The following is an 11066-nucleotide window of genomic DNA, read 5'->3' as shown; positions in this document are numbered from 1 at the left end:
TACAATATTTATGAATTTGGCAAAAGGTTGAAATAAGATGTTTTACATTTTAAAAAATTGTCAAATACATTCCTTAAATGATATCTTATTTGGAAAACCAAATATACCTTCCCCCCAAAAAATAAAAATAAACCTGTTTTGGTGCTTATACCATTCACAAAATAAAGAGTTTCAATTCTCCTGGTACTCAAATCTCTAATATTAAACCTTAGTGTGAAATTTTACATTGTAATTTTAGTTTCTATTTCCTTACTCTTCTCCCCTCACCTCAAATACTTTTAAAATGGCATGAGTATGTTTTAGGATGATGACATTTCAATTTAGAAATGTTTCTGATATATTGTTCTGAGGAAATAATTTCCTGCATGTATAAAGATTTTATTTTATGAATTATACATTCTGTGCTTTAAAACAAAAGACTAGCCTTTAGAAATAACATTAGCAAAGAATAGTAGTATTTTTCTCTTCTTTAATCTTTCTGACATATTCAATAAATGTTTTGGTTTCTAGTTAGCATTTGCAACCTCCAAAATCAGACCAGTCATACTGTTATGTATGTATTTTATAGCAGCAAAATTTCAAGTTTTATTATTTTTTCAATTATGAGTTTTAAAGTTTAAATGCTATTATTACTATTTTGGTTGATTAGCTCACTGCTCATGTTAGGCTGGTGATATAAGGCTCACACACATTTTCTAGAAATAGAAGTAAACTAAATCAGTTGTCATATATTTTTGGAAAAAAACTCAAATGATTAGGTAACAGGTTTATAATTGTACTGAAAAAAAATATCTTGTGATAAAGCGATACTCTTTTCTAGTCAATCAAAGTAATCCAGGTTTGGCTACAGCCAGTGTATGCTGGAGCTGGCTTGTATCTTCCCAACTCTGTGTTTAGTGATGTCACTTTAGCAGCCTGGAATCGGTCACAATGGCAGTATTTATACTACAGAAATCAGCAAAAGTTACAAATCAGAGGTTCCTTTCCCATCTTGAAGAGCCATTAAACATTTCCCAGCACACGAGTAGCAATAGCCATTATTACTTTAAAATACAATTCAGTTCTTTACTGTTGAAAAGACTCTTATTTGAAGATTTAAATGGTTGGTGTTTTCTTTATAAATCTGTCTTTCTGGAAAAGAATTCAAATGTTTTCCATCAGTTTAGAGTAATGGAAATGTTAGATTTTCACTGTGAAGGGATAAATACGTGAGGTCTGATCCATAGAGAAGTTCTTTCTTTCTTATCAGGGAGTTGTGCCCTATTCAGAATAAACTGCTCAAAATTTGTATTTTTATATAAAAAAAAATAAGATGGTATCATATTTTCAATTCAAACCATGCTTAAGAACCAAAACATTTAGACTTCAAATAGAATCTGACATTTTAATTCTGTCAAAAACGTCTATGATTTAATAAAAGGTTAGTAAAAATATTTTGTAAAAAAGTATGAAATAAACAATTTTATTAGACGAATTCATTTATTTGACACATTAAATTAGGCAAAGAAAAAGATATGCAACTGCATAAAAAGAATAACTTTCTCATACTACTTGAACACATAGCAGTGGTCAAAAGTAATGAATTGTGGAATGAATCCCAGGATTAATTCAAAAAACACCATGTACAGAGAAACTTCAGGCTTCTAACTTCACTGAATCCAGTACTAAACGTGCTTCCTTATATTCCTCAGCTTCTTCCAACTCTTTTTCACTCTCCTGAAATAAAATATAATAAAAGGTAGGTTTATCTTTCTCAAACTCCAGTGCTTTGCTATTTATTCAAATAATACAAGTCACCAATGTAAAAAGTCAAAAAATAAAAGAAAAAGGATCCCAAACCTCATCTAAATATAATGTGATTCCACAGATTTTCCACAGTTATGTTCTTTCTTTTCAGGAAAGGGACGAAATAGTTTGGTTTGGTTTCACTGTATTCTCATATCATAAGTGAAAAACATGGTCATCTAAAGCTACTGACATTAAGTAATTAAATAAACCAGAAAAAATTTTTAAAATTTATTCTTATTTTGTCAACATATCACCATACAAAGACAGTATTATTTCTTATTACTTACTCATGGGCTAAAAGTAAAACAATGATGAGTTATTAATGCGTTGCATATAAGATAAAATTTAGACCAAAATAATCTTTCAGTTACTCCCAATGACAAAGAAGACGACTGGTGACATACCAGAGTTAAATACAATCTTTGATTAGAAAAGTGAACTGCCTGCTTGTTAATGAGTATTACACACCCTACTGACAACGAACTGCCTGCTTGTCAATGAGTATTACATATCCTACTGACAATGAAACAAAATACTAACAGCTTTTCTGATATTTAAAGATTGAGTTTTTCCTTGATACTTTATACATAAAACTTTTACTAAAATATTATAATGGAAATAGATAAATGAAATAATATCTAAGTTATTACGCATAGGAAATTTTGTTTAATTTTTAATAAATCAATAAAGCTATGGTAATCAATTCATGTCAGCTCAATCAATAAAAGATGGAGACATACAAGTAGTTACAGAGCAGAGGTAATAAAGGGTGTGTATTTTATTTAATGAAAACTTAAAGCAAAAGGCCTAAATTTGTTTAACTCAGGCTGTAGGTAAGAATGTCTTAAACCTCTACATTACACCTAAATATGCCTTTGTTCTCTGCCAGTAAATATAAGCCATTTGAGGGTAGAGATTGTTGAGTACATCCTCAGACAGTATTATTTTTTTTCAAGCAATTTCTGTTACTTTCACAGCTGCTAGATTCATGAGAGAAAAAAGCATTTAAATTGTCAGGAAATATATACGGTACTTCTGTCTCAGATAGTATTTTAATAGAATAATTATTTCCTGCTTTCATCTATCTTTTATTTCAAAATCATAGCTTCATTTTGGCTGTTAAGCCTTTAAAAGGTTCCTATAAATAAACATGAAGTTCTGTGTCAAAATTCAAGTAAAATGCGAACATTTCTCTCTTCCTTTCTACAGATTTAGTCCTAAAACTATTTTGGGAAAATAAATCTCATTCTCTTTCAAAGAATACATATAACCATCCTAAAAAAGTCTTACATTATTTTTGTTATATAGGGAACAACTATGAGTTAGGAGACACCTGTGTAGCTAGTAATTAATATTTGCTCAAGAAATATAAATATAAAATGAGATTAGTAAATGTCAGAATTCATCAAATTATCATCAACAATAAATAACAACTGTCTTATACATAGGGTGCCAAAAAAGTCTACACACATTTTAAGAAAGGAAAAACACTGTATTAAAATTGTAATACTCAATACATTCCGATAACATAAGATGAATACAAGTCATGTGTATGCATTTTTTTGGCACCCCTGGTATATAGTATTATGCTTTTATGTCTATTAGGAAAGAAATTAGATGACTTTTAATTATTCTAGAATTCTTTATAAAATGACTCTCTCACCGTATCACAAGGCATTTATATAGCAAGTATGATAACAGTATTATCCAGCTCCAAGTTAATAAGAAGACTGCCTATATTACCCGGATGTTTTTTCCTTTCCAAATTTAGGTTTGAATCTGAAAGAATTCCAGATCCTTTTTATAATGGTCCAAATTCATATGAAACATTTAAAACTTTTAAAATTCAATCCACTCATCTTTAATGTGTCAAAAAGATCTTTATGTATGAAAACCAAATAATTCAAGATATTGTTGGACAATATTAGTATTATGAATACTTACCATGTTAACTCAAATATATTTAATTAAGTTTAAATAAATAGAATAAATATACTAAACATAGTACTTTTACTGGAGGCACAATTTAAACTCCCTTATTATTATTTAAAAATACACTGGTACACAAAGTAAACAAAATCTGTCACCAACTAGTTTTCAGTGTTAAATATTTAAAAATTTTGCCTTCTATATATCAGGTTGAAAAAATTTTAAACATGAGACAGAGAAGTCTTTACTTACTAGTATCTGCAGAAGATCAGTATACGCAGCTTCCAACCTGCGCTGGCAATCTGGGATCATCATCCGGGACTCTTGCAGGATCTCTGCCTACAATGAGAATCTCTGTGAGACACGCGGAGATGGCACAACTTAATGTGTTTGGTCTATACCTCTGTAAATATCTACAGTGAGTTAGAGGAATCAGAAAAAAATTACCGTTATGTAAAATGGTTCAATATTTTAATTTAAATTGTGTTTATTAGAAGTTAGAAAGAATGACTATCATACAGTAAAATACACAAAGTACAACTTTTAGATCCAAACCTTTTGGTAATCATCTTCTTGTGCTAAGTGAAAATTAACTGGAAAAGCGTTCCATAGAGCATTTATTTAAAAAGGCTATTTAAAATACACTATTTCTCCTGCTGTCACAAAGCACCTTTATCCAAAATGGGATCAGCTGGTTACATAAATATCTCCTGCATCTTTTGAGTAATAAAGAAAAACAGGGTTCAGATAATATCACATGGAGATAATTACTGCATGAAAAACGTTATTGAGTTATTGATCACATCGTGTGCACACTGCAGGAGGTTCTCACTGAAAGACAGAGGTAAAGAAAAATGAAAAGCAAAGACCAGCAGGTTCATATTTTTGATGCTTATCATGCATAAAAAGTTATTACTTATCCTTGTGCTTCATTTTAGGAGAGAGATTATTCTCCCCATGCAGTTTGAGCCAAATTACCGACCTGGCACCCTCTGAATCTGAACTTCTGCCTATTCCTCCTGAAGACAGACACTACAGAATTAAACACAGGAATATTTATTCTGGAGGATATTTCTGGACTTAAAATCATTCCAAACTGGACTGTAACATATTAAATCATAAGAGAAGAAAAAAAAATCAAATCAATGACTAGGAAACCCAGTCGAAAAGAGGGTAAATAAGTTAGTTTTAGACGTTGAACCTCAAATTTAAGTCTTTTTTTTAAGGTAAATAGGAAGCTGTATTTCCTTAAGCTATTCCCAGAAAGAGACACAGAGATCACTTATTTTCAAAAACTCATGTTGGTCAAATACGTTTGGTTAAATGGGTACAAAATCTGAACTTTTACTAAGAATCTTTACTACCTAGCTTATATAAAATGCGACAGAATTTAATGGTAATCATACTGTATTTTAACAAAAACTTTACTAAGTCCCAGTACCTTCTTCCTTTCCCAATTTTGTCATAGCTCACACTGTAAACAAAATCAGAATTATAATGTACAAGGATGCTCCCTATTCACATTTTCTCAGGTGAAAATCTATTGCTGAACTTGTAATTCTTTTACTATATGGCACAGGTTAAAAATTTCAAACATAGGATCATAACTTTACTTCACAGCTAACCATACTATGCCTAGATATTTAATCACTGCCACTAAATTAATTTTGTATATCTAGTTAGTTTGAATTCTTGTGAAAAATAAGTGACAGGCACATTTCATTGGGTAAGCAGATGACATTTCCTCCCCTACGGACTTTCCTTAAGAATAGCTTATAGGAATTAAACAGGATAAAATAAATATAAAGAATTAGGTCAAATATATGATAAGCCAAAATGTATACTTATAAACTTTTTGGAAAGCTTTAGTGTTGTCACTGAAATAAACTTTAAACAATGCTATCCAAAATAACTTCTATTCATTATTATTGTATCCATTGTTACAGCAAGAATCCTCAATTAGTCTATCAAAACGGGACTCTGACCTACGTGGGGCCAAACTTAAGTCTCTCCTGTACACTAGGCCCCAACTCATTCAATAAGCTTGCTGTATCTGCAAGATGCCAGGCACAGGGGATGCAAAGATGAGAAAGGGCAGGTCTCTGTTCTCCAATCTAGTATAGAAGCATGAATGTAAAAATAAACATCTGACACCACTACAAGATCACGCCACAGGAAGCCAAAGGCATACTGCACAGTGATGACCATGATTTGGAATCCATCAAGCCCATCTCTATCAAGGCTATAAATCACATACTTCACCTTGTAACAATGAATTACAACTGTCAGGAATAATTTTAAAAGACAGTATATAAGGTGTGACTATATAGTAAAGATACCCCTCAAAATTCCTTTACTGCCCTAAATGAGTATTATCTTTCAAAGTGTTCCCTTTGGGAGGGAGTCACTCAAATGAATGGTGCCTCTGTTTAAAATCTCTGAATAAACTGTCAGTTTATTTTAAGGCTGACTATATGTAACAAGACTGAGGATCTTGGCACAGAGTGGGAGGTACAAGGAACCTTAGGGGAACCCAACAGATGCCGTCCTACTAATGTCTTATTGTTTTTAAAACAAGTTACCATTTTGTGGGGGGAAGTTATTCAGATAAAATGGAAGTTATAGGAGGCTTAGCACGGCTAAGATTATAACAATGAATAAACTACTGAACTAAAATCTGATCAATTTCTTTTAAAATCAAACACATAAAAATTGGAAAGGAAAAGCCCTAATTGGCAGATCTTGATTTTTTTTTTCAGAAAGAAGAGTTCTGTGAAATAACCTGGCCCACGCCAAGTTCTTTTGCTATTGCTTGATTGGTATAAAGCTTCCAGCCTCTTTAATGATCATCACCCAGGCTGGCTATAGTTACAATCATCTATAGACACTCTAACGTTGGGTATTGGCTGCTTCTGGAACCAACAGTAACTGCATTAGTTTGCCAAACTGAGCTCTAGAGAAGTCCAGAGATTACTGGAACAACAGTAATTTCCTTTTACACAGTGGTAAAATGGTAATGTGCCTGAATATTTCACAATGCACACATACATCATTAGGTTGTATACAAATATGTAAAATTTTAAACTGTCAACTATACCTCAGTAAAGATACTCTGACTGAGAAAGAGATGCAGACTCAGAATCAGAAGGAGACACAAATGGTCATCTAAGCCACTCTCATTTCACAAATGAAAAAAAGTTGAATCGTAGAGTGATTAGCTAATTGACAGGGTCTGAGTTACAGCCTGTGACTTGGATTTCAACCCTAGCATATGAATTAGTGGTAGTGACAGCCAGTCTCCAAGATGGCCCTTAATATTGCTCACTTCCTGGAGTTCCTGCCCTTGTGTAGTCACTTCCCACACTGAATTTGGGTCGGCCCTGTGTGACCAATGCAATGTAGTGAAGGTAAGATTCTGCGACTTAAGACCTAGGTCTAGTTCTTAAGCAGACTTGCAGGTTCCACATGGACTTATTGGAATGCTCACTTTTGGGAAACCCTTCTCTCAAATAAGTAGAGAGATAGATGGATAAAAAAAGATGAAGAAGAAAGAAATTCATTAGACCTGTGTTTGTGGTTATTTCTGAATGGTTAAGGATATAAGAAGAATCCCATGAGACAAAAATAATCTGGGCCCCTAAACCCTAACACAGCAATAATTACTTTAAATATAAATGGTTTAAATTCACCAGCTAAAAGACAGACATTCACAGATTGGGCCCAACTTTTTTGCCATCTATAAGAAACTCATGTCAAACATAACAAAATAGCCAGATGAAAAATAAAAGTATAGAAAAAGATATATCATACAAACATAAAAAAAAAAAGAGTGGCTCTATTAATATTGGATAATTGGATAGACTTCAGAGCAAAAAACTTATTAGGGACAAAGAGGATGTTACATAATGATAAAATGATTTAGCCACCAAGAAAACAGTGATCCTAAATGTACCTGCACTAAATAAGACAGTTTCAAAATACATAAAACAAAAATTGATAAAGCTAAAAGGAGAGACAGAAATATCCACAAATATATTTGGGGATTTCAATACCCTCTTCTTAGCAACTGATAGAAGTACTAGACAAAAAAAATCAGCAAATATGTAAAAGAATTGAACATCACCATTACCCAACCAACAAGATCTAACTGACATTTATAGAACAGTCTATTGAAGAAAGGAAGGAAACACAAATACTTCTCAAACACCCACAAAACATTCACAGCAGTATACCATATACTGGCTGAGAAAACAACAGAAACAAAACAAAAATAACAGAAGGACAACAGGAAAATCTTAAAACTCTTAGAAATTAAAGAACCTATTTCTAAATGACCCATGGGTCAACAAATCTCAGAGTTAAGAGAAATATATAGATACATGAAAATGAAAATATAACACATCAAATTTTGTAGTATTCAGCTAAAGCAGTGTGGAGAGGGACATTTATAATACTAAAAATACTACATTAGGAAAGAAGATCACAAATTAAAAATCTAAGTTCTTAGTTTAGGAATCTAGAAAAAGAGGAGCAAAATAAACCAAAAGCAAGCAGAAGGAAAGAAACAATAAAAATAAGACCAGAAACCAATGAAATTAAAAACAGGAAAATAGAGAAAAATCAATGAAACAAAGAGCTCATTTTTTGCAAAAACAAAAAAGATAAACTTTTGTAAGACTGACAAAGATAAAGTCACAAGGCACAAATCACCAATATCATTAACAAAATAGAGGACACCACTACAAATCTTGCAACCATTAAAAGAATAAAAAAGAAATACTATGAACAATTGTATAATATTGTTCATAATGCTCATGAATTCAACAACTTAGAAGAAATGGACAAATTCCTCGAAAACTACAAACCACTAAAACTCAACTGATAACCTAAATAGTTCTACATCATTAAAGAAGTTGAATTTGTAACTAAAAAGTTCCTGAAAAAGAACTCTCCAAACCCAACTTTATCAAATATTTAAAGAAGAATTATAATAACATCAATTTTATACAAATCCTTCAAGGAGAGTAGGGAACATTTCCAACTCATTTTGAGACGAGTATTAACCTGGTACCCAAACCAGACAAAGACAGTACAAAAACAGAAAACTGCAGATAATTATCGCCTATAAACTTAGACGCAAAAATCCTCGACAAAATATTAGCAAATTGAATCCAGCAATGTATGAAAAGAATTTAAAAACCATGATCAAGTGATCAAGAAGGTATGCATGGAGTGTATCCATCCCATGCAATAATAAGAAACAAACTGTTGACACACTCAATGACTTTGATGGACCTCAAAGGAATTAAACTAAGTGGAAAAAACCAATTTCAAAAGGTTATACACGAGTATTGTATGATTCCATTCCATGTTATATAACATTCTTGAAAGAGTGTTAATTATTTAGGATTTAGGGGTGGACAGGACAGGGGATATAAAGAGGTAGCACAAGGTAGTCTTGTGATGGAATAGTTCTCTATCTTGATTGTGGTGGTAGTTACATGCTACATTATGTGATAGAATTGTATAGAACTATATACACACACACAATGATATATACATGTATAACTAGTGAAATACAGATAAGCTCTATGGTGTACCAGTGTCAGTTTCACGGTTTGCATGTTTCATGATTTTTAATGTGATTATGCAAGATGCTAATATTGCAAGAGGAATGGTGAGGGGTATATGAGACCTTCCTGAACATTTTTTGCAACTTCCGTGAATTTATAACAAGAAACAAAAAAGCAAATGCACAAATGGAACACCATTTATAAATCTGAGTATATGTGCCAAGAGACAATAATATTTTCTTTAGCCACTGAATGTTACTTAAACAATATTTTTATTATTGAAAAAACAAATCTGGTATTTCTTGCAGAATCAGTCTTGTGAGAGATCCCTGGTCCTCTTTGTAGACTGAAGCCTCCCATTATTTTTTATATATTTAATGAAAAAAATTTCCCCTTAATTTTTAGAAAAAATATCAAATTGTGAATGTTAACTTGTGTTTCAAGTAAATCACAAAAAAATGTGCATACATCTTTCTCAAAAAGACAAATTTCACAACACTTTAATTACATGTAATAACTGCAAGGTTTTTTTGAGAAATCTTGGTTGAAAAACTGTACCAGTTTGTCTTTTTAATATTACTTCTAGAAAATAAGGAATAATACCTCAAGTGAAATAACAGAGGCCTGTTTGATTATGATTATCGCCAATCCTTTATCCTCCAGGATAGGTTAAAAAAACAAAACAAAACTAGAATATCTGCACTGGTTGAAGGCAAATTCGTCCATATCCATCCCTAACTGAGCGATGAGGAGAGTTGGGGGGAGGAGAGGGAGGGATATCATAAGCAGAGAGCTAAAGGCAATTTGGGCCATTTTTGAATGTTGTGTGATATTATTTAGCCAGAAAAGAAAAGGATAGCAGCGTAACTCTTTGAACCACCGGTATTTGGGCCTCTTAGGATCCTAGAACTTCTGCCTAGCTGCTTATTTTAAAAGAACCAAAATTAGGCCTACTCAAGAAGAGACCAATTGTGGTAACCAATTTCAGACAAGAAGTTTGGTAGGGACTGACAGATAGCATCCTAAGTGTGTGTTATAAAATAGGGCCAGTTCAGATGATCCAGGAAAACCAGAGCAAAATGGATCCAAGTGAGAGAAGAACCAAAGTAGTGAGAAGCAGCTGAGGATAGCATTTAATTCAGAAGAGGAGGAAACATAGGGAGAAGACTAGAGAACCCACAACATGCAGCCTTGGCTTCCTTGGTATTTTCTACGAGGGGCACAGCAAATGTCAAGCAACCACTACCGACCTTAAAGTCCTAGGCAATCAGGAATAGTGCAGTGCTTCTGGCAATATAACTCCTGTTGCATATAATAAAAAAATGAATGGCCAGCTACAGTACAGCTAAACCCAGGAAAAGGAATTTGAGAAAAGCACATAGGTTGGGCAAAAGACAAGGTGTCATGAGACTGAAACAAAATTGCAATTCACAATTGTACACATTGCAGGTTGACAATAGCAAACAGAAAACTGTATTGTTCTGTAATTAGATATGGGATAGTATTTTTGAATCTGAGTACTAGGATGACTAGGAATCTAAGAAATCATGTTATAAACCATGACCACTGTGACAAAAGAATTTTAACATTGCTGAATGTAAAAAGAACTTTTGAACAAAAATTTTTCCCTTCTACATCTGAATATGTAATCAATGATATAACCGGTAAGTGGCTAATATTTTTAAATAACAATTAGAATCATGATTCAATAAAGAGTTAATCCTTACCTATAGTGATTTTGCTGAAAGATGATCAATATATAAATATAAATGAAAT

General features: G+C 32.4%; 1 protein-coding gene across 1 annotated transcript in view; it reads right to left on the bottom strand.

Moving 5' to 3' along the window:
• Positions 1 to 1364: 1364 nt before the first annotated feature.
• Positions 1365 to 11066, bottom strand: part of TBCA (tubulin folding cofactor A) — a 66981-nt gene continuing 57279 nt past the window's right edge. Inside the window, exons 3-4 of the mRNA XM_081054225.1 lie at positions 3970 to 4056; positions 1365 to 1716 (exon numbers count right to left, since the gene is read on the bottom strand). Of these exons, the coding sequence (XP_080910351.1) occupies positions 1636 to 1716; positions 3970 to 4056 (168 nt within the window). The 3' untranslated portion in view covers positions 1365 to 1635. The remainder of the gene's footprint in view (positions 1717 to 3969; positions 4057 to 11066) is intronic.

This window comes from Rhinolophus hipposideros (assembly GCF_964194185.1).
Source record: "Rhinolophus hipposideros genome assembly, chromosome: 7".
Classification (NCBI taxonomy): Eukaryota; Metazoa; Chordata; class Mammalia; order Chiroptera; family Rhinolophidae; genus Rhinolophus; species Rhinolophus hipposideros.
Note: the sequence above shows the minus strand (reverse complement) of the source record. Positions and strands in the feature narration are given on the sequence as shown.